Here is a 23,116-nt window from a genome sequence, read left to right on the forward strand (position 1 = left end):
AAGTGCTGGGACAGGCTCCCGTTTCTCTGGAAGCCAGGATCAGGAATACAGGCCTTGCTGGTTTGTCACTAGGACAAAGCAGTTGGTCCTCCCTTGAGTCTTCCTGGGAATCCTCCCTTTTCCCACTGGGCTTTCAGGGTTGTCCTGATCAGCAAAGGGGGCTTGGGAGTTTTGTGAGTGGCCCTAACCCACTGGCATCCCTCCCTAGGACTGCCCCATCGCCTGGGCCAACCTCATGCTATTCGACTACAAAGACCAGCTCAAGACTGGGGAACGCCGTCTCTACATGTGGCCCTCTGTCCCAGGTGGGCCCAGCCCGAGGGGAGCAGCTAGCAAGGGGTGGAAGTCCCAAAGCGAGTGACTTTACAAATGTAATTCCATCTGTCCCCGTGTTCAGATGAGAAAGGAGAGCTGTTGAACCCGGCGGGTACAGTGCGTAGTAACCCCAACACGGAGAGCGCTGCGGCCCTGGTCATCTGCCTGCCTGAGGTGGCCCCCCATCCTGTGTACTTCCCTGCTCTAGAGAAGGTCAGTGAGGACCCTGTCCTGCTAGACCAGTGCTTCTCGGCCTTCCTAACACTGCAATGTCTTAATACAGTGGCTCTGTTGTGGTGGCCTCCACAACCATACATTGTTTTCTTTGCTTCTTCATAACTAATTTTACTACTGTTATGAATTGTAGCACAAATATTATCTGTGTTTTCTGATGGTCATAGACGGCCTCTGTGAAAGGGTCATTCAACTCCCAAAGATGTTGGAACCCATGGGTAGAAAACCATTGTTCTAGACCTTCCTTACTCCGGTTCTACAGTTCTTAAAGAGTAGACCCTGGCCGCCCTGGGATTTGCCCATTGCTAGGGTGTATGTTGTTAGGCCAATTCAGGGGTTTCCAAGAGCCATTTGGGCCGCCACTGGGTAACGTCTGTGTGGGAAAGATGCTCTTGGCATGTCGTAGGCACGAGCTCAGACGCCGGTCAAAGCTGTGCAGTGCACAACACGGTTTTCACAACTGAGAAAGAGAAATGCTAGATCTGAGGTGTAGATGTCCTGCTTTGGGGCCCTGCAGGGGCCGCCCCAAGCCCAGGGTGTTGAGAGCTGGATGCTTGTTGCAGATCCTGGAGCTGGGGCGTCACGGCGAGCGTGGGCGCATCACAGAGGAGGAGGTGAGCTCAGATCCTGGGAGCAGGGAGCTGGGGTCAGGTGTAGAGCTAAAGGCCTCACCCTGTCTGCGTCCTTCAGCAGCTGCAGCTGCGGGAGATCCTGGAGCGGCGGGGGTCCGGGGAGCTGTATGAACACGAGAAGGACCTGGTGTGGAAGATGCGGCATGAAGTCCAGGAGCACTTCCCGGAGGCCCTGGCCCGCCTGCTACTGGTCACCAAGTGGAATAAGCATGAGGATGTGGCCCAGGTGAGTGGAGAGGGGAGTCTGGGGAAGGAGCCCTGGGCAGATGGACAGCTGCCGCCCACCCCTCACCTGACCACCAAGCTGTCCCAGATGGTCTATTTGCTGTGCTCCTGGCCGGAGCTTCCTGTGCTGAGTGCCCTGGAACTGCTGGACTTCAGCTTCCCTGACTGCTACGTGGGCTCCTTCGCCATCAAGTCCCTGAGGAAGCTGACGTGAGTTCCCGCTGGGTGCTACCTCTGGGGACACAGACTCCCGTCTTTTCCAGAAGGGTCCTGGGTTCGGATGAACCTGGCCTCTGCCTCCTACAGCCCTCTTTCTCTGCAGGGATGATGAGCTTTTCCAGTACCTTCTGCAGCTTGTGCAGGTGCTGAAATACGAGTCCTACCTGGACTGCGAGTTGACCAAATTCTTGCTGGACCGAGCCCTGGCGAACCGCAAGATCGGCCACTTCCTCTTCTGGCACCTCCGGTAGTGAATGCACCCCAGCCTGAGGGCCACAGGGAAGGGGGACGTCAGGCTTGCTGGCCTTAGGTTTCCAGCAGGCCCAGATGTTCTGGGTGCCCTGGGCCCCACCCAGCCTTGGGGTGGGGGGATGTGTGGTAAGGTCCTAGGCAAGACTCAGTACCATTTTTTTTTCAGCTCTGAGATGCACGTGCCGTCAGTGGCGCTGCGTTTTGGCCTCATCATGGAGGCCTACTGCAGAGGCAGTACCCACCACATGAAGGTGCTAATGAAGCAGGTAAGGCTTGGCCGGACTCTCTTTCCGGCTGTGTGCTTTTCCCCTCAACGCCCCCAACCGCACCATCCTCCCTCCTGAGGCTGGCACCCACCGCTGCCTTTCCGCTGTCACCACCAGGGGGAAGCACTGAGCAAGCTAAAGGCGCTGAATGATTTCGTGAAGGTGAGCTCGCAGAAGACCACCAAGCCCCAAACCAAGGAGATGATGCATATGTGCATGCGCCAGGAGACCTACATGGAGGCCCTGTCCCACCTGCAGTCTCCCCTCGATCCCAGCACCTTGCTGGAGGAAGTCTGGTGAGCCCCACGCCCGGCCCCACCGGGGCTCCTCCCACCCCTCGGGCCTGCGGAGGAGCACCTGTGGACCCCACTCTCTGGCCAGCAGTGTGGAGCAGTGCACCTTCATGGACTCCAAGATGAAGCCACTGTGGATCATGTACAGCAGCGAGGAGGCGGGCAGTGCTGGCACCGTGGGCATCATCTTTAAGAACGGGGATGGTGAGCAGGCGGGCTGGGGAACCTGTCTCTGGGCTATCCCGACGGGTGGTCCTGGAGACATGAATTGGAAGCCCAATCCTGGGACCTAAGGGAATGCAGAGCCTAGCAGACACTGTGGTCTCCTTCCCACGCTGCAGACCTCCGCCAGGACATGCTGACTCTGCAGATGATCCAGCTCATGGATGTCCTGTGGAAGCAGGAAGGCCTCGACCTGAGGTGGGGGCCCATCCCAAAAGGCATCAAAACTATCGTTACCACGGCGACTGGGAAAGGGCTGCTCTCCGTGCAGGGAGACAACGGAAAGCTAGGAGAGGCCAGGGAAGACTGTCCAGGCGTCCACCTTGCTCCCTCTGCACTTCCTGGCCTTCTGCCCGCCTTAGAAAGCAGAAACCTTTTCCCAAGCCCTCATCATATTGCCAGAGCCTCCCGAGTCCTCCCCTCCTCAGCAACCTGAGTGTTGCATCCCCTGTGGTTGTTTCGAATGTCTCCCTGGGGACAGCCTTTGGTCATGAGTCTCTTCCCCTTCACACAGGATGACTCCCTATGGCTGCCTCCCCACTGGAGACCGCACAGGCCTCATTGAGGTGGTCCTCCACTCGGACACGATTGCCAACATCCAGCTGAACAAGAGCAACATGGCAGCCACAGCTGCCTTCAACAAGGACGCCCTGCTTAACTGGCTCAAGTCCAAGAACCCCGGGTAGGTTTCAGGCCTTCTTCCTGGGAGGCGTGATGTGGGAAGGGTGGGCGTATCAGAGAGAGACAAGGTAAGAGGAAGGGGGCTGTGACCTTCTCTGACTGTGGCGCAGCTGCGGGGCCAACCTGAGTCTGAGTCAGCAGGGCTGTTCTTACGTACCGTGCCAATGGCTGTGTGATGCCACTAAAGGCTCAAGGCTCAGGGACATCCGTCAATCTGAGTGGGCTCGAGTGGACTCAATCTGGGATAGTCTACATATATTGCTTGGGACACCTCAAACCATCTGGGACTTTTGCCAAGCCTGGAGGGTCTAAGCAGGATTCCACTGAATGCCTGGAGCCTTGGTACCTCCTGTGGGCTGCCTCTCTCCTCCTGGCCTCTGCTCAGCCCCAGCTTCTCCCATGGTGTTTATGGGCAGTGGGGGACAGGTTCGAGATCAGGGAGGCAGCCTAGGCTGTGCAACCGTGCATTCTGCATCTGTTGAGTAAAGCAAGCTGAACGGCTAGACTCTAGAGGGGGAGAGGCAGCTTCTACCTATGGTGTGGCCCTGACTTTCCATCTTCCCCATCCAGGGAGGCCCTGGATCGAGCTATCGAGGAATTCACCCTCTCCTGTGCGGGCTACTGTGTGGCCACGTATGTGCTGGGCATTGGTGACCGACATAGCGACAACATCATGATCCGAGAGAGTGGACAGGTAGGGAGGGATGGTGGGCGGCCTAATCTCCAGTCTCAGCCTGTTGGCCCCCCTGGGTTCCTGTGTTCGAATTCCGCTCACACCAGCACAGGGCTCCTCCTGAGCCACATGCCCTGTCCCTTTCCCTCCCCGTCAGCTGTTCCACATCGATTTTGGACACTTTCTGGGGAACTTCAAGACCAAGTTTGGAATCAACCGTGAGCGAGTTCCCTTCATTCTCACCTATGACTTTGTCCACGTGATCCAACAGGGGAAAACTAATAACAGTGAGAAATTCGAAAGGTGAGGGCATTGCCACCGCATCTGCCCTGGACCACAGGGACCCCGGGTGAAGGGCCACAGATGGAGACACTGTCTCCTGGTCCCTCCTGTGTATGGGGGGGTAGTCTGTAGGAGACAGGGTGAGGAGGTCAGCCCGAGGAACTAGGGGCTTTGGTACAGCCGTCACCAGAGCAGCTGCTCAGGGAAAAGTGCAGACACTGGCCTTGGCCCAGAATGATGGTGAGAACCCAGGACCTCACCCGCTCTGCCTCTCTCACCTGCAGGTTCCGTGGCTACTGTGAACGCGCCTACACCATCCTGCGGCGCCATGGGCTGCTCTTCCTCCATCTCTTCGCCCTCATGCGTGCCGCAGGTCTGCCTGAGCTTAGCTGCTCCAAAGATATCCAGTATCTCAAGGTAAATGCCCAATGGGGTTCCTGTGGCTGTGATGAAGATCGTGACCGCAAGCATTGTGGGGAGGAAAGGGGTTTACTTCAGCTTCCAGCTGTAGTTCATCCAGAGGAACTCGAGTGAGTCCCTCCCCATGGCTTGCTCTACCTGCCTTCATACACAACCCAGGACTGCATTCCCAGAGGTGGTGCCATTCACAGTGGTCTGGGGCCTCCACATCAGTCACTGACCAAGGAAAATGCCTCCCAGGGCTACCTACAGTCAGTTCCTCAGTTGAGGTCTCTCATCCCAGATGTCTCTAGTTTGTCAGGTGGACAAAAACCTAAGCAGCGACTCACGCCGAAGCTGAGTCGGGACCTACTCCAGGGCTCTCTGCTTCCCAAGGCTGGCCTGGGCAGGCTGGGTCCTAGAAGGGCCCCATTGGTAGACTTCTTGAGAGTAGTGATGCTCATGGGGGGGGGGCAGGGTGCATGCCATCCCTGACCTAGCAGTGGGGTCTGCTGGGAAGTGGCCAGAGCGCTCCAGTTTGCTGGACTTGGTCATGCTGGTATGAGATGTGGTGACCTTCCTTAGTCAATCTCCGTCTCATAGGTGCCTCACACCACACACACACTCGCGCGTGAGCTGTGTGAGCTAGGATCTCTTCTACATCTTATAAACTGCTTCCGTCCCACACGCTCAGTTTGTGGTCAGTGAAGCAGAGTGAGGTGGTGACAGGTCACAGAGCTGGCCAGGGCATTCCCTGAAGGCCACCTAGCACTCCAAGGCTTCTGGCTCCGGCCACCTGAGCAGTGGGTGGGCTATCGGGGCTTGCAGGTCTGAGTAAAGCACCTTCCCTTCTAGAGAGAATTTAACCTCCCTTAGGCTTCAGTTTAAATAGGGTAACAAAGCAGGGCCCCTCAGTGTCTTCCCCGCTGCATGTTTGTCTAGGACTCTCTGGCACTAGGGAAGACAGAGGAAGAGGCGCTCAAGCACTTCCGGGTGAAGTTCAATGAAGCCCTACGGGAGAGCTGGAAAACCAAAGTCAACTGGCTGGCGCACAATGTGTCCAAGGATAACAGGCAATAAGGGGCCCTCCCCTGGCTGTCAGCCCCAGAGGTAAACTGTCCGACCTGGGGACTAAGCACGCTTAGTGGTCATCAAAGAGGCCACGACACCTGAACCGTTCCTCAGGGGGAGGAACCACACAATTGCCTCTTGTTTACACTCGTTATTTATTTATGACTCAAATGTTTAAGGAACAAAACAGCCATAAATGGAACTGTCTTTGTGTGGGGGGGGTGATGTCCTCGTGGGACACCCCTCATCCCACCCCCGTCAGCACTGTAAGCAACGCCTTGAGGATCGCACCCCCAAGTCTTCCAACCTGTGGATCTTGGCCCAGCAAAGAATTCTTCTTAGGGCCTTCTTCAGGCTCCCCGTCAGGCTGCCTGGGGCAAGCCTGGCAGTGACCTGGTGCCTCCCATCCAGACAGATGACACCTCAGTCCTCAGCTCACCTCCACCACCTTTGTGTGGCCCACCTTTGGCGACCTCCACCAACCAAGCCTCTGGCAGCTCCCGAGGAAGTCAGGGCACCCTCTAGACTCAGGCACGTTTGCTCTGCCCTGCTGAAGTGACCTCTTGGATATGGGGACACCCTCACCTTTTATTTTCGGGTAAGAAAATGATAGCCAAACTATGTACAGAACTCTACAGCTGGGAGAAGGACCTGGCTCCCCACTATGAATAGCACGTGCCAGTCTTCAAAACACTCAAAACTGGCGATTGGTTCAGGGCAGTGTGGTCACGAATCTAGACAAAGGCAAGAACAGAGTTCACTGTGCAAAGAGTGTGAAAGAGTGTGAGCCACACCCAAAGGCAGCTTTAGAGACAGGCAGGATCTCTCCCAGAGCTATCCCCTTGAAAGGCAGCTGGAGAGCCAGGTTCTGAAGGGAGAACAAGAGTGAGGGCGAAATTCAAACAGCCTGGGCTTTCATCCTTGAAAAGGAACAGATCAGAACGACTCTAGAGATGCAGGTCTGAGCCTTCTCCTGGGCTTCCCAAAGCCACTCTAGCGATGGAGCAAGGTACCTGGGCTTTTAGCTCAATGATCTGGGGACACAGCTCAGTGATACAGCATGCGCTCCATGCAACGTCATGAGCACATCTCCATGTATTGGCTGCCACCTCAGGACCTGGATCTCTCAGTATCATTCTGAGACCTGCAGACCCTTCGTAGCTGTGTCGCCAGCAGCCCAGAACATGGCTCAAGGAGGCCAGGTGCCAGTGCCCCCTGTTGATGAGCTGAGGGTCCAGCAGCAGTTTGTACCTCCACAAAGAACCTGCTTAGCCCACAGTAGCTGCTGAAACCCTCAGTCTGCCCCCCACCAATGCTGAGACAGGAAATGTGCTCGTGTGTGTGTGTGTGTGTGAGAGAGAGAGAGTGTGCGTGCGTGCCCGCCAAGTTATTTATTGAAACGAGTCTGGGTGCTCCCTGGTGTGGTGCAGACTGCACATGCTCAGCCTTTGAGTTGGTGTGTGGTCTGTGCACCTGGCTGTAAGAATATTTTCTATTTTTTTTAAGTCATTTCATGTTTGTGTGTGGGAAGTGGACTTCCTTCCACTGATGTGGGCTGAGACATCAGGTAAAGACAGGTGGAAAGAAATAAAAGGCTTTCTATGTTCTTACATTCTCGGCTCCAAAAGCAGCAGGGGGCGGGCTGGGGAGGAACACGTACCTGGAATGTGCGAGGCCCCGATGCCTTCCTCCATACCATACCAACCGAAAAAAATCCTGGCATGGGTGTGGTGGGCACCTGCAATCCCAGCACTGCGCACGCAGAGGCAGAAGGGTAGCTGTAAGTTTGTGAGCAGCCCTGGTCTAGACAGGAAGTTCCAGGTCAGCCTGCCAGGGCTCCACAGCAGATCCCTCCAAATAAGGAAGCGACAGAACAGACCCCCACTCAGGCTGGAGTTAGAACCAGAACTTTATTATAATGCATACACTTCCTGACCTAGCGTCAATATACACAGATAGAAGGGGACAGACGCTGCAGCTACCGACACAGGAACATGTCCCTCTCCCCATCATCTAATAAGACAGCTACAGGGACTGGACATGGGAGGGTGGCCTCAGACAGCACAGCCGTCGGCATCCTTAAAACTAGCAGCGAGGGCCAGAGACCCCCAGCTGGAGGAGTCTGATTGTATGTGGCGAGCTGAGTCTGTGGGCTTAGATGCTGTCTGCTATCTTGCCACCAAGCAACGAGACTCCCAGCTACGGGGGCTTGGGTCTTATCCCACACCCTGACAGCAAGGGGGCATCCCACGGGGCCTCTAGGGAGGAGAGGAAAAGGACTGTTTTGGGATATTCTAGCACTTTGTCTTTGGGCCTCAGGATCTCCTTTTGGATGTTGCAGTGTAGACTTACTCAGGCCTGTTGTCTTCAGATCAAGGAGCCCGAGTGTCTTGCAGAATTTGCTGTCAGTTCTCATGAGCTACACATTTTCACCAACAGGGAGACATATTTAGTAAGCAGAAACCACGAGGCCGCACAGTGAGGTGGCTGCCAGTCACCGGAGTGTACAAGAGGCCAGGGGCCTTGGCAACTACCTGGCTGTTGCAGCCTCTAACGTGGTTGGGGTGCTCGGGTCTGGTCCTCCAAGCGGCCTTGGAGGGAAGCCTGCAGCTACTGCCACGTGACTGTAGAGACCCCAGCAAGGGCCAAGTGACCTGGCCCTCTCACCTGGTCTCTTGTGAGGAAGGTGGAAGGGGGGGGGGAGTTCCTCCTGGGCCTGTGTCTGACTTCACTTTACATTCCTGTGCTGGGACACTAGCACAGGAGAACACAAAGAATCCCGGTTTATTTACAAAATATTAAAAAGCCAGTTGGTCATCTACATATTAACCCCCATTCTCCCACTTTATACATGCACTATTTAAAAAAATTTTTTTTTTCAACTAAAGAAAAATGACTGGGTGGGAGCAGTGTTTTTACCCTTTGTCAGTAAGTCCAATCACTTCAGCATCTCTGGAGGTGCGAGGTGCCAAGGCCCTCTCCCGGACAGACAGAGGAACTGTGGGGCCACTGCACCCAGACGTGGCCAGGGAGGAAGTGCCAGCTCCTAGCAAAACTGCAAGTGTGATGGGCAGGGAGGGTGGAGCCGAGGGCCCCACACACTGCGCACAGGCTAATTTCAGCGATGGGGGAGGGGTCTGCAGACCTGCTGGCCGAAATGATTTTGTACATCGTGGACCCATGGGGCTGGGAGATGGCTAGAGAGTCCTGGAGAGCAGGTGTCGAGGCGGGCATTTAGTAGCTGAGCGTGGAGTCGTCCCATTCCAGCTGCTGCTGTCGTGTGGCGTTCTGGCCATCCCCGGGGCCGCCCTCCTCCTCCTCACTGCTCTCTGACTCGGCACTGGTGATCTCCTCCTCCTCCTCCCCATCTTCGCTCTCCTCTTCCTCCTCCTCTTCCTCCTCCTCCTCGCTACTGTGCTGGTCCTCATACGTCTGGGAAAAAGATGATGGTGTAAGGCTAGCTGGTGGCTCCACCACCCAATGTCCACCTGCTAGAAGCCACAGAGGGAGAAACCAACCCTACAGTGACAGGGGCTGAGCAGCACTGGTGCAAAGTGCATGGGGCAGTGAAGCGCGCATCAGCAACTTGGTATCCATGCCCTAGGGAGGGGGTGCTTGATGCTGAGGGATGAGATTCATCCTGTTACACCAGAAACATCTTGGGGTAAAGAAGCAGAGAGCACCAGTTGCCTACCTATGCTAATTAGTGTGACCTTCAGCAAGGTCTCTGGGCCCGGGTTTCCTCAACTGAAGACCCCCTAAGTGCACAGACCCGATGTGCAGAGTACGTGGCACAAGGGGCCATGGTTGCACGGGTCTCTGGTGCTCTGCAGTCTGGGGACGCCTCTGCGCCTACCTCCATGGGGTTCACGGTGATGGTCAAGGCTGAGTCGTCCCAGTCCATCTCGTTCTCCTTCCCGGTGTCCTGGTCCCGCATGGTTCGCTGATGGGCAGCTCGGATCCGAAACACCCCCAGGATAATCATGAAAACCAGGAAGCTGACACACACCACAATCACAACGGTCGCCGTGCTGGGGACAACTGCCAGGAGATTTGAAGACCGGATTCAGCTTTTGTTGTAACACTGCTTACCCGGATAGCCGTCCCACCCTGGGCTTCCTAAACTAGCTGAAGTCAGAACGAATGTGTCACAGCGCTTCATCTGATCCTCAGAGACTAGGGGGAAACACTAAGGCAGCCGGGCCTCGCTCACCTCCCACTCTGCGGCTGTGGTAAGCTGCCTTCTGTATGTGACAGGACAGGGGAGCTGTGCTTATAGCCAGGTTTAGTGGGGGCACCCATGTGGACCCTACTTGGATGCCATGGACTTCCCAGAAGCCCTACCTGCAAATGGGTGAGGATTGGCCAGGTTGTGACCAGACAGGTCAACAAAGGAGCGATGTTCAGGGTGGACAAACTGTGGCTGGGCAGCCATGTGATTGGCGTGTTCCACAGGGTTAGCTGTGTGGATCACATTCACCTGCAGAGGACAAGGAGAGATCACTGAGGCCGGCGTCCCACGTGTACCTGACCGGCGACCATGGAGTCAATCAGGCGAAGCTGTGCTGTTCCAAGGCCTCCAGGCTGGGAACAAACAGGGTTACTCCAGTGACCAGAAAAAAAAAAAAATCAAAAGGAGAACCTGTCAACTGATGTGTGACAACACATCCCAGAAACAGTGCTTGTCTAACGTTTATTTATAGTGTAGCTTAGAAAAGAAAACATTTGCATCAGCGAAGAAAACAAGCCCAGATCACCTGGGACCTGCTCAGTACAGACCGCTTTTCCCGCTAACCCAGCTGTAGGAGAGGCAGACCAATCACCATTTGCCCTCTGGCTCACGTAAAACACCAGCATTCTAAATTGAGCCTTGGCACGCTACTTAGGTTATGGTGGAGACAGTGGACTGCTCAGAACAACTGAGTCCATTTCCCCAGACCACAGGGGCCCTGGTCGATGAAGTTGGCTGCAGCAGAGGGTAAATGTCTGCCAGCTGCTGTGACCTCAGGGTGACCATGGCCTGGTGTCGGCACACCCAGCCGGTGGTGATCCAACACAGCTGCCAAGACCATTTGCTTCCCTGGGGATTTTCCCATGTGGACCCCAAGGAGGAATCTTGTCCCTCCTAAAGTCACTCACCCTTTACCTCTAGCCAAGGTCTCCAAGCCACTGCAAACCTGATGTCTACCCTGCGTGTCACACTGCAGCCCACCGTGTGAACAAAGCCACCTTGGGACCAAGAGTCAGGACACTTGAGTACCTTCTACCGTTGGCCCTTCATGGGTGGGGCTGGACTCACCTCCACCTTGAATTCGTTGCTGAGGTAGCGACCATTTAGTTCTGAGCAAATGAGCTTGAACTTCCGGTCAAGCAGGGACCTGGTGTGCCAATTCCGATAGCGCAGGAGGTGCAAGACCTCCTCATAGCTTGCCATGGTGTCCACACCTAGGGGTCAAAGGCGAGTGGCTTTTAAGTCTGGAGCCTGGGTGGGCCCAGGTACCTGAAGTCACGCACTTGGGTCAGCTGAGCCAATGGCCTTGTGGCTTTCTGAGGCAAGTAGAAGCATTTCTCCATCCAGGGGCTGTGCCATTATGTGCCCAACTCACCCTGCATACGGCACTGCCTATGTCCCATTCTCCCTGCCCCCACCATGTGGGCAGCGGTGTGAAGCGAATGTGTCAGTCCACTCTGCAGGCAGCAAGAGCCTCCCTTTCCATCTTACCCTCTGCTCAGCTCCAGCCCCTCACCTGTAAAGACCACGCCCAGGTCCGAGTGGCTCACTTCGATGCCCTTCTGCTGGAGATGGGCTGCATCCACCTCCAGACTTTCCTGCTCTGGGTTCAGCTCCTCCCCTTCCACTGTGACCTCGCAGGTGTCCAGGTCATGCACAATTTCCTCTGACACCAGGGACTCTTGAACTGCAGAAATGGCCGACCAGAAATAGCAAAGGCTATGGGACGAGCAACGCCAGTCAACCCCAATCCCCAGCCACATCTCAGGCTCACATCAGAGTCTAGGGACTGAAGCGAGGAGGAGTCGCTGTCAAGACGTGGGGTGCTGGGATTATAGGCAGTGGTGGAACATAAGGCCAACATGGTGAAGGCCCGGGTCCCAGGCCCAGAAACAGCTCAGTGGATAAACAGAACTTAGTCCCCAGTGAGAAGAGTGGGGACACTGTCTTCCTGTGGGCTGGCCTTCAAGCTATGTCTTAAAGTCTGATGTCTGACCAAAAAGTGATGTAAAGACTCCCTCCACCCGCAGCCAGGAGTCAGAAGCAGACTCAAGTACGAAAACATTAAACCCCAGAACCGCACAGAAAAAGGGCCCGTGAGGGGGCTGGCAGGCCCAGGTACAGCTGTTACCTGTGGGGTCCTCGGCCCCATCCCCCTCAGGCTCCACTTCTCTGGTGATGGTGCTGATGATCCGGAGCTCGGGGAAGAGTGAAACGCCCTCTGGGCTCTCAAACTCAGAAGCTGCCCGGGCAAAGTGGTGGACCCCACTCAGGCTGATCTTGGGCTCCTCTGGCTGCAAAACCATCACGTAGCCTTCAACTGGGGGCACCTCGATGCAAGCCGCCTCATTAAAACACCTGCCAGGGAAGCGGGGAGGGGGAGAAAAGAGGCTGAGGGCTTTGAGAGCTGTGAGGCCGTCAACCATCAAAGGTGAGGGTGGCCACTCCTGGAATGCACTTCCCATTGTGGTCGGGAGAAATTTAATTCCTCACTCAGGCTTTGCAAGATGAAGTCATGACTCCCCCTCCCTTAGAGGGGAAGACAAATCTAAGGACAAACACACACTCCGCCCACAGGTCAGTGAAGTGGGAACACACTCCCTGCTTCCGGTCAGGACATACTTGACCATGCTGGTGATTCTGAGTCTGCGGATGCCGGGCGTGGGGAACTGCCTTGAGTTCAGATAGGAAACGTGCTGCAAGGCCTTATCCAGCTCGCCAATGTCGTCTCCCTCCAAGGTCAACACCGCCTGACTGGAGCTCGCGTGGATCTGAAATCATCACACCAAAGTTGGGAACACGGTAGCAACCGAGAGGAGCCGAAGCCGTGAGAGACAGTGGAGTGATCAGCCCGACTGAATCGCTGAGCTCTTTAGTCCCCAGAGTAAAATCCCTCACCCCCAGCCAGATGAAGGCACCCAGGAGGCAGAGGCGGGTGATCTCTGAGGCCAATCTGGTCTACAGCATGAGTTCCAGACAGCCAGGGCTACACAGAGAAATCCTGCCTCGAATAACAAAAACAAAATAAAAAAAAAAACCCTTCACCCACCTCTACCTGAACCTGGCGGCCCCACTCCTAGCAGGCTAGGCTAAGGGTGAGTTGAGGTGACACTCACCTGCACCCCTCTGCTGCCATCCTTGGGGACCTGCAAGTCCAGCCCTTCCTTGCAGGTATACAGACAGTCAATCACTTTCTTATCCGCCAGCTTCCCAGAACGGATTGTGAGGCCGGCCAGGTTACCTCGGAAAAACTGTGTCATGTGCAGGTCACCACCTGGGGGACAGGAGGGGTGGGACGTTAGGCTTGCAGCTCACAGCTCCTGGTTACCGCTCAGGCTGTGACCAGTGGTGGCAGCTCGATGGATGGACATGCAAGTTAGTTCAGACCAAACCGTTAGCCTTGCAAACATGGAAGCGCAATGAAATAATTAAATTGTTTATGATCATGCACATGGCCTGGAGAAGAAAGAAGCTTGGGGTGGGGGGTTCCCTTACCCAGAGTCTGGATGCCCAGGGGCCCCTTCTTCTATATCTGGCTACTCCCTGATGATGGTGGCCAACCCAGAACTATGACCAAGGTGCACAGGGACACTGCCTCCTTAGCACTAGCTGTTCATCTAACACCTACTTGGCTGAGCACACTGCGGGATGCTTTCCCTGACTCTGAAGACACAGGAGTGGGGGCGGGGGAAGGCAGGAACTCTGGGATGCTCAGAGTCCACACATAAAAGCATTTACAGCCTTCTAGGGAGATTTGTGTGTACATGTGCAAGTGTGCAGTATTCACATGTATATGCATATACATGTACAGTATGCATGCTCATATATGTTTGGGTACATGTGTGTGCATGTGTGGGGTAGACCTGAGGCTGATGCTGGCTCTTCCTTCACTGCTCTCTGCCTTTTCCTTGAGGCAGAGCTCGCCTACAGAGCGAGTCTAACTAGCTACCTTGTTCAGGCAATCCCTTCTAATCAACAGAATTACAAGCTGGTGCCAGGCTCACATGACATTTACACGGGTGCTAGCGCTCTGAACTCTCATCTCCATGCTTGCATAGCAAGGGCTTCATACATGGAGCCATCTTTGCCCTCAGGAAGCTCTTTTGTTGACTTCTTTCTCTGAGAATGAAGGGAAGACGTAAAGAAGAAAACCAAACCCCAGAGGAGAGACCTTGGCAGCCCACAACAAAGTGCCACAAACTACAGCTGGCATTTACACTAACGAAGAACGGGGCCCTGGCCTGGCAAGTCATCCCTAGGGACCGCTATTTCTGTTTAGAATTCAGTATCAATCGTGACAGACAACGGAAAAACCCTTTTCCTGTCCTGTGGCTTAGCCACACGATCACCATAAAGTGCCCCCCGAAACCCAGCTTGAGGAATTGTAATGGGCGCCTCATGCAGTGGCCGTGGGGAACTGGAGGCACTAATAACCCCCAAAGTGCAGCCATGGGGGGGTGCAGGGTCGACAGGGGCAGGTAAGGAAGTCCCAGGAGCAATGAGGAAGCTCGATGCGGGCAAGCAGCTGAAATGGTGTCCAGGATCAAAATGCAATTTGCTCATCTCATGCGACAGGTGAAATGAAATGAATAAATGTCCCATCTTTAAAGGAAACACTATAGTGAACGGGGGTCGGGGGTGAGGTAGGGGTGTCCAGCAACCTGCGGAGGCCATAGTCACAGGCTCAGTCTCATTGCCGCTCTCGACTCCTGCATACTCTGCAAAGGCAAGACAGAGACAGCAGACAAGACTGAGAGGTTAGGCCTTCACACGGGACCTCAGGCGCCAGCAGCCAAACACGAGCCCCAGAAAACAAAGTCCCTCTTGACATCCGGGACGTGTTTCACCTAGATGACATTCCCCCAGAAGCAACCCCTCCAACGCTTCATGTGAGGGCTTTTATACACCGTCACCTCTTCTCCTTGCCAGAACACAAACCAGATTCAAGTTAAGGCAAAAAAGCAGGCACACCAAATTCATTATCTGCTTAGCAGAACAAACAACGCGTTCCCAGGAGGTCTGGCCAGCAGTGGCGCTGGCTCCTGGACCCTTAGCTTCTTCTTTCCACACAGGGAAACGGAACACATGGACAAAATGGGAGGGCCTGCACCAGGGTCAAGAGTATAGCACATAAAAACACGTGTGTCTGTACTTTCTGGATTTTAGATGACAGAGGAAAGAGGACATTAAGAGAAAGGCTGGCTAAGGGTCTCACCCAGATAGACAACCTGCAGCAGGCCTGGGCACTCACCAGCCACAGTCTCTACAGCTGCAGATGAGGGCACAAAACCTGAAGCCCTGCTGGTGGACACACACCCATGGCTGGGCACAGAACCCACACACTCTTAAATAATTTTTTTTTTTTATTTACTATGTATACAGTGTTTTGCCTGCATGGATGCCTGCAGGCCAGAAGAGGGCGCCAGATCTCATTATAGATGGCTGTGAGCCACCTCGTGGTTGCCGGAAACTGAACTCAGGACTTCTGGAAGGACAGCCAGTGCTCTTAACCACTGAACCATCTCTCCAGCCCCAGAACCCACACATTCTGTACTGCACTGTGGAGGAAATGCCCCCACAATGGCCACTACAGTCTGCCTAGGGATCTCCCATGCACCAAGTGTGGAGATGTGTCTTGGGGTAATGTCAGACCTGTGAAGCCATTTTGCTCCTCCATGGCCACCCACTGTGATCTCTCTATGACGGTTAGTAGTGATGCTGCTGCCGCCTAGGGCCCACACTTCCCACATTGCGTTGGCAGAGTGGGCTTCCATATTCACTGAAAGGCAGAGGGCACCTTCCTGTGTGTGAACTGAATTTTAAACAACTTGTGTTGGTAGGGGCTAGAGTACGGTTAGTGGTTAAGGGCACTGGCTGCTCTTCCAGGGGTCCTAAGTTCAATTCCCAGCACCCCCTGCGGTGGCTCACAACCACCTGCTGCACTGATTCGAGGGGACCTGGACCTCTTCTGGCTTCCACAGGTACCAGGCATGTACCTGGTGCACAGGCATACATACAGGTCAAAACACCCACGACATATAAAATGCTAAAAATCAGAAGAAAAAAAATGTGTGTTGGTTTGGTATAGAAATGGTTGTCAGCTTGGAAAAGCTGCGACAGTTGAAGTCAAAAGAGAGAAAAGATGAAAATCACTTGCTACTTCCTGGCAGCGCCACCGTCGTGACCAGAGAAGGCCCTACGGTGCAGGGCGGCCCATTTAACCAAAACAATGAAACCACCAGAATAGAAAGTTTTGTTCTGGCTTGTGCTTGTGTTTGATTCTTACACCACATTTGAATTTAAACTTAAACTGTCTGCGTGCCTTGCAACCCAGCCTTTGGCTTTACATCCCATTTTCTCCCAGGCACATGTGTAAAGCAGCAGTAACCCTGGGGGCTACTGAAGAGGGTCACCTCAACATGCTAGCTTATTCCTCTGTGTCTGAAAGAATTTACAGAGAAACTAGGAAATTCAAGTTCTCCTAAAATAAACAAATTTGGAAATTAGATGCATTTATACCTTTCTAACCAAAGTCAAGGTTCTATCTTCCCACGGGGAGAAAAATCTGTCTTGGGTCTGGTCATCTAGCACTCAGTGATGGTGTAGTACCCTGAAATGATGTAGGGTCCAAGGGTCACAGGAGGGCACACTGGCGCTCCATGAACATGGACAACTCATTCCCACTAACTTATTTCCTTTGGCTATAAATATAGGCTACAACCACAGCAGTGGGCAGTGACTGTGACCCTGTCACCAGCAGAGTCACGGGTCTCTTCTCACCACTGCACAGCAGAGCAGGGATCTGCATACTGTCCCCAACGCCCTTTCAAATTCCAGTCTTTTCTGGCCCTGCCATTAAAGCTTTGTCTCGCCCATTAACAGGACATCATGGGTTATCACTGCACAAGTTCGGAGTCTTCAGTGTGCTGGCCACTATTTCAACTTAACTGGCTGCCTGAGATTCTGCACACATATATTGTTCAAAGCAGCGGTTTGCAACCAGGCCTCTCCAAATGCTCCCTCACTCAACCAGGTTCCTGCTGAGCTACCAAGGGCTAAGTACTATAGAGCCTACAGCCCAGACTCTTCTATATCCTCCACATTTCTGCGTTGCTTCACAGACATCAATAATTAATGATCAGATTGATTTATATGCTAGTTCCCTGATCATGCCTCTCCTGTCTGTCACTCAGGTTCAAGAACGGTGACGTCAACCACCCATGACATCAGTCGTGTCCTCTAAAAGACTGCACCCAGACACAAGGACACATGGGTAAAGAGGAGAGCTACTAAGAATCTGACCCCGACACAGTCACAATGCAGCAAGGAGGTGTTAGTTCACAGGGCCGAGGGATGGGAGGCCAGCAACTGTTACCTTGCCAGCAAGCTCCGACCACAAGCTGAGTCTCTATCCCAGTTGGATGAAGTGGGTAATCCTCTGTGACAGAGAAAGGCTCGTGAGACACACCGTCCACATAGAGAGTCACGCTTGGGAAGTCCACGTTAAGGACAAAGTGGTGCCAGTCTTCGTCGCAGACCTAGCCAAGGCAAAGAAAGCGTGACATGTCAACCAGCTGTGCAGCCGAAGACGCAACCCTGAGCAACAGCAGGATGTGGGAAATGAGTCATGTGTCAGGAACGACTTCCTGAAAAGAAAAGGATTTTAAAAAATCTAGCAAGAAAGTATTTAGCAAACACATCCCACCAGAAAGGGGCAGGTCAATTTCATCATTGCTAGGGCATTTCAAATGGCCACAGGCCAGGGACGCTAACAAGGGCTGAGCAATTCTCTACCCTTAGCGGCATCCACAAGTCTCCCTAGCAGCAAGCTGGACACTTACCTCCTAAACACTGGGTCAGGCTATCAACTAGCTATCCTTCCTCTCCCCCCTTTTTGTGACAGACTGTTCTCGAACTAGACTGGGACTCGATGGCACTGCCTCTGCTCCTGAGTGCCAGCCATTTGCTTCTGAGCCAGGATAATAATCATCGGTCTCAGAAAAGGGCGCACGACAGTGAGTGCATGTTCTCTGTCAACTGCTCATCCACGCGGACAGGCAGGTTGAGGGAAGAGCCACACACAGGACCCTGGCAGGGGCAGCAATCCCCAGAACCACATACAACCACACGGTGGCGCCTGCTCACACAGTGACCAGGAAGTTAAATAGGAGGGTTTCGGTGCCATTCCCACATTCAATAAACATAACTATTGTCAGCTTAAATCACATTCTTTTTCACATTTAACTCTGGAAAGGAGTATGTGCATGTACACATGCCATGACGTGTGCACATCAGGACGTAACTTGTGGGAGGCAGTCCTCTCCCTGCATCATGTGCATGCGTTCTGGGGACCAAAATCAGGTGGTCAGGCCTGGTGGCAAGTCCCTTTACCTAGTGAGTCATCTTTCTGGTCTACAAAGAAGATAATATTTACGCTATTATTTTGCCGGCAGGAAGGAATTAAGTGGATCTGATCTGCTGTCCTGTGACCCACAGATACACAAACCATGTCCTGCAGACGGTCACATCCCGAGAGGTTGACACCTGGCAAGGTTTCTATTTACTCACCTGGTTCAACTTCCAGTGGAACTCCGCAGGCCTGTATTTCTTCTCCTCCGACGGGTCCTGACGGAGGAGGAAAATCAGTCTGCACCCGTGGACATACAGCGAGTAATGATGTCGGTTCATGTCTGCAAAGACAGCGTCTATGGGTGAACTGCCACCTCCAGGTCCCAGGGGGAGTAAGGACAGTTACTTTTTTTTTTTTTTTTTTAATATTTATTAAGTATACAGTATTCTGTCTGCGTGTATGCCTGCAGGCCAGAAGAGGGCACCAGATCTCATTACAGATTGTTGTGAGCCACCATGTGGTTGCTGGAAATTGAACTCAGGACCTTTGGAAGAACAGGCAGTGCTCTTAACCTCTGAACCATCTCTCAGCCCCCAGGACAGTTTCTTGAGTAGATTTAAAGACATGTTTTATCTGCATAAATGAACCTCTAGCTGAGCCAAGACAGGGGTTAGGAACACACACACTGGGGTTTTACTGAGAACTCAGGATAACCCCCCCAGGCTGGTGCTGTGTCTCTAAGGACAAAGGGTCCCCAGCATGAAATAGAGAGCCTTATCTGTGGAAGAACTCGTCCCTGTGAGGGGACATGGAAGAATACCAGCCGGTGCAGGGATGCAACCAACCTGTTTTGTCTGAACTGCAGAGAATTGTCTCCTTCTTCCGGCCGAAAGGTCCATGCCGCATCCACACAGAAATCGTAAAGGGCTCTTTGGGATCAAGGGACACAACGCCATCTGGGATTCTCACTGCCTGAGTGCCATTGAACTCAAAGACCTGGTCGCTGTCATGGCCGTTGTCGGTGGGAAGGCCAGCAGTCCAGTTCAAGGAGCTGCTCGGGGAAGGGAGCAGCTCTGAGGTGCCAGCTGAAGCCCCTGAAACCAAAGAGACATGAGAGTCAGTTCCATGGAGAATGGAACGCTTGAGAGTGGCTCAGGGCCACGCTAAGGGTGTCTCTCAGTTTAGACTTAGAATGGCTGCTGGTTTGATTTCGCCTTCCCTAAAAAACAAGGAATTTTCTTTTTCTTAACAAAAATGTAATATACCCATCGGTAATCCCAGCACAAGGGAGGCAGAGGCAGGAAGACTGCCAAATTCAAAGCCTGCCTGGGCTACAGAATAAGACAAAACAAAAAAACAACACAGATACAAACACAGACTGTGGCTTTTTGTTTTAAGAATGAAGAATGAAGATAAAACACAGTTAGGCATGGTGCGCACACCTTTAATCCCAGCACCAGCAGAGGCAGACCTCTGTGAGTTCAAAGTTAGCCCTATTCCCACATTGAGTTTCAGGCTAGTCAGAGTTATGCGGAAAGACCCTGCCTCAAAACAAACACAATAGCAATGTAACTTTTTATGTTCCCACCCAAATAGACACCATTTTTGTGTATAAACACTTCTAGTCCTTTTTAAATGAACATATAAAAGTTTCTTCTTCATTTTCATGTTAGTGGTATGTGCCTTTGTGTGCATGTATGTCTGCATGTGTTTGGGCAAACATGTACAGGTGTGCACACATGTGAAAGAATCATCCTCAGTTACCTTTACCTTATTCAGTGAGGCAGGTCTCTCAATCAAACCCAGAGCTACCAACATGACTGGGTGGGCCACTCCACCCATCTGGCATTGAGTGGGTTCTGGGGATCTACACCTGATCCTCACACTGCACAGCAAGTGCCTTACCCACTGAGCTTGTTTATTTATTTTGATTTTATGTGCACAAGTGTTTTTTCTGCATGTATGTCTATACACCTCTTGCATGTCTTATGTCCAAGGAGATCAGAAGAGGACACCAAAGCTCCTGGGACTTGAGTTACAGACCATTGTGAGCTGCCATGTGGGTGCTGGGACCCACACCCCGAACAGCCAGTGTTCCTAACCACTGAGTCCTCATCCGCTCACAAAGTGCTTCTTACTAACTGGAGGCCTGCTGAGTCTGCAATGGCACTGACATTCTCCTCACTCTGTAGCAGCATCCCTGAGTGGCTGTGTAGCGTTTCGCTGCGCAGATACAACAGGATTTATTAGTCCTCCCACTGGTGGACACACCTGTCCTCAACAAGCATGTATGTGTGTGGTGATTCTGCTCTTAGGATAAACATCTAGAACTGGAATTACTGAGTCAAAGAGCAGAGAGAGGGAGGCAGTGAGACAGGTCGGCACTGGCAAAGGCACCTGCCACCAAACCTGGAACCAGGTGGGGGAGAAAAGCGACTGCCTACCCTCTGACTTCCGCAGACCACCATGGCACACACTCACCCACATATATAAAATAAATAAAAGTAATTTTAAAAAAAGAGTAGAGAGCCGGGCGATGGTGGCGCACGCCTTTAATCCCAGCACTCGGGAGGCAGAGGCAGGCGGATCTCTGTGAGTTCGAGACCAGCCTGGTCTACAGAGCTAGTTCCAGGACAGGCTCCAAAGCCACAGAGAAACCCTGTCTCGAAAAACCAAAAAAAAAAAAAAAAAAAAACAAAAAAAAAAAGAGTAGAGAAAAGATCTTACAGCTGTCAGGTTAAGGTTTCTACTCTTTCTTCCTGGTGCTGGGGAGCGAACTCAGAGCCTCATGCATTAGGAAAAGCATGGGCCTCTGAAACAGTGTGCCCTCTGTTTCCCAGGCTGGACCAGAACTCCTGGGTTCAAATGATCCCCTGCCTCAACCTCTGAATAACTGAACTCCAGAGCACATTCCGAAGCCCGGCTCCTTATTCTTACATCATCTGCACTTGGATGATTCTCAATGGGTTAAATTCTTCAAATTATGAGCTCTTCAGCGCACACACATGCAGCACTCTGGACAGAGTCTACAGGGTTTGTGCTTTCCCCAAGAGCCTGTCCGGAATGAAAAGCAGCCAGCAAGGCAGCAAAGGCCACATCACAACGTGTCTGTTCCGCTTATCATTTAACAGCCCCAGACACAGGCTAGGGTCCAACGGGGTCCTGTCTTCCCTGAAGACTGAGGGCTCCAGACACCAAACCTCCTTACCACAGAGCCGGTGAAGGGACTTCTCAGAGTAGGTGTCTCGGTCGCAGCCTTTCCCGATGTGGCTGGTCTCCAGCTCCACTGTGACCTGCACTGAGGCGACGGGCTCGTCACAGGTCTCCAAGTGGATGCTTGGGAAGACAGCCAACGCCCCCGTGCCAGGCTCGTATTCAATCCTGTTGCTCCAGCCTGCGTTGGCCCACGGATGGGTGCAGGAGAGAAAAAAGAAAGCTCATGTTTGTTTCTACGGCACGTACATTTTCAGAATGGGTGCGGAAGCAGAGAGATTGGAGCTCACCCTGCCACCCGGGGCTGCAGGTGGGCTTAACGCTGATCTTCACCAGAACGTCTTCCGTGGCTCTTTTCTTCCCACAGTCGTAGGCCGTGACCGTGAGCTTATACTGGTGCTCTTTGCCATAGTTCAGCTTCTCTGTGTTTTTAATGTAGCCTGGCGGAGGAGAAGGAAAGCAGCGATGAGAACCATCTTTACTTGTGCTGTGCGATGCTGACAAGACCTGAAATAAACTCAGTCCTGAGGGCACACACTCTTCCATCCCCCTTGACAGCAGAACTCGCTGAGGCCATGCTCCAGTGTCCGAGCGCAGAGTGAGCACACAGTCAGTCCTCCTGTGTAGTGAGTACTCCGCCCCCATCCCTGTAGTTTCTATACTGGTTTTAAATGTTTTTTTATTTTTATTTATTTATTTTTTTTGAGACATGGTCTTACTATGTAACCTTGGCTGTCCTGGGACTCACATGAAAGCCAGGCTAGCCTGGAACTCAGATCTGTCTACCTCTGCCTCCCCAGGGCTGGGATTAAGGGCATGTGCCACCACGGCCAGCTTTTTAGAAACATTTTAATTGGGTGTATGTGTATGCCTCCTCACATGTGTGGAGGTCAAAGGATATCTTTTAAGAGTGAGTTCTCTCCTCCCACCATGGCTCTGGGGGCTGAAGTCGGGTCATCAGGTTATGTGGTAAGTGATTTTTCCCTGAGCCGCCTCGCCTGCCCTGATTTTATATCAACATTTAGTACTTTGCATATAAGAATAAAAAAGGGCAGCCAAGCGGTGGTGGCACACGCCTTTAATCCCAGCATTCGGGAGGCAGAGGCAGGCGGATCTCTGTGAGTTCAAGGCTAGCCTGGTCTACAAGAGCTAGTTCCAGGACAGGCACCAAAGCTACAGAGAAACCCTGCCTCGAAAAACCAAAAAAAAAATAAGTAAAAAAATAAATAAATAAGGGCAAATAGTTTAAATACCTTAAATGCTAACAATGAGGTCAAGCTTCATTAAATACTTATGCTGAAAGATTAATTTTGTTAAAGAAAACAAAGTTGAGGGCTGGGGACACAATTCTGCTCTGATGGCCAGCACTCCTTACCAAGAGTAGGGCACACACCTGTAAGCCCAGCATGTGGGAGGTGGAGGCAGGAAGATTAAAAGTTCAGGGCCGTCCTGAGCTACATGCCAAGTTCAAAGCTAACCTGGACTGCAAGAAATTCTCTCTTCCCTCAACAAACAAACCAAAAACTAACTGAGGTTCGGCTGAGGTATGATTCAGTAG

At 52.8% G+C, this 23,116-nt stretch overlaps 2 protein-coding genes across 11 annotated transcripts in view; one reads left to right on the forward strand and one right to left on the reverse strand.

Moving 5' to 3' along the window:
- The window catches only part of Pik3cd (phosphatidylinositol-4,5-bisphosphate 3-kinase catalytic subunit delta), a 48,835-nt gene extending 41,515 nt beyond the window's left edge, over positions 1-7,320 (forward strand). For 4 of the 7 annotated variants that reach the window (XM_057784654.1, XM_057784660.1, XM_057784655.1 and 1 more), the window contains 15 exons: positions 209-305; positions 398-528; positions 1,113-1,163; positions 1,240-1,407; positions 1,495-1,616; positions 1,729-1,872; positions 2,044-2,143; positions 2,261-2,439; positions 2,525-2,640; positions 2,778-2,856; positions 3,173-3,340; positions 3,910-4,033; positions 4,170-4,315; positions 4,579-4,711; positions 5,636-7,320. In XM_057784654.1, coding sequence (XP_057640637.1) covers positions 209-305; positions 398-528; positions 1,113-1,163; positions 1,240-1,407; positions 1,495-1,616; positions 1,729-1,872; positions 2,044-2,143; positions 2,261-2,439; positions 2,525-2,640; positions 2,778-2,856; positions 3,173-3,340; positions 3,910-4,033; positions 4,170-4,315; positions 4,579-4,711; positions 5,636-5,773 — 1,896 coding nt within the window. In that variant the 3' untranslated portion in view covers positions 5,774-7,320. The remainder of the gene's footprint in view (positions 1-208; positions 306-397; positions 529-1,112; positions 1,164-1,239; positions 1,408-1,494; positions 1,617-1,728; positions 1,873-2,043; positions 2,144-2,260; positions 2,440-2,524; positions 2,641-2,777; positions 2,857-3,172; positions 3,341-3,909; positions 4,034-4,169; positions 4,316-4,578; positions 4,712-5,635) is intronic. The other 3 variants (XM_057784657.1, XM_057784658.1, XM_057784659.1) reach the window with 3 other exon arrangements.
- Positions 7,321-7,655: 335 nt separating this feature from the next.
- The window catches only part of Clstn1 (calsyntenin 1), a 65,777-nt gene continuing 50,316 nt past the window's right edge, over positions 7,656-23,116 (reverse strand). For 2 of the 4 annotated variants that reach the window (XM_057783940.1, XM_057783939.1), the window contains 14 exons: positions 21,849-21,998; positions 21,554-21,739; positions 19,191-19,439; positions 18,564-18,685; positions 17,371-17,533; positions 14,657-14,713; positions 13,112-13,269; positions 12,618-12,766; positions 12,127-12,353; positions 11,512-11,682; positions 11,064-11,209; positions 10,109-10,244; positions 9,621-9,805; positions 7,656-9,196 (listed from right to left, as the gene is read on the reverse strand). In XM_057783940.1, coding sequence (XP_057639923.1) covers positions 8,999-9,196; positions 9,621-9,805; positions 10,109-10,244; positions 11,064-11,209; positions 11,512-11,682; positions 12,127-12,353; positions 12,618-12,766; positions 13,112-13,269; positions 14,657-14,713; positions 17,371-17,533; positions 18,564-18,685; positions 19,191-19,439; positions 21,554-21,739; positions 21,849-21,998 — 2,297 coding nt within the window. In that variant the 3' untranslated portion in view covers positions 7,656-8,998. The remainder of the gene's footprint in view (positions 9,197-9,620; positions 9,806-10,108; positions 10,245-11,063; positions 11,210-11,511; positions 11,683-12,126; positions 12,354-12,617; positions 12,767-13,111; positions 13,270-14,656; positions 14,714-17,370; positions 17,534-18,563; positions 18,686-19,190; positions 19,440-21,553; positions 21,740-21,848; positions 21,999-23,116) is intronic. The other 2 variants (XM_057783943.1, XM_057783942.1) reach the window with 1 other exon arrangement.

This window comes from Chionomys nivalis, chromosome 11 (genome assembly GCF_950005125.1).
Source record: "Chionomys nivalis chromosome 11, mChiNiv1.1, whole genome shotgun sequence".
Classification (NCBI taxonomy): Eukaryota; Metazoa; Chordata; class Mammalia; order Rodentia; family Cricetidae; genus Chionomys; species Chionomys nivalis.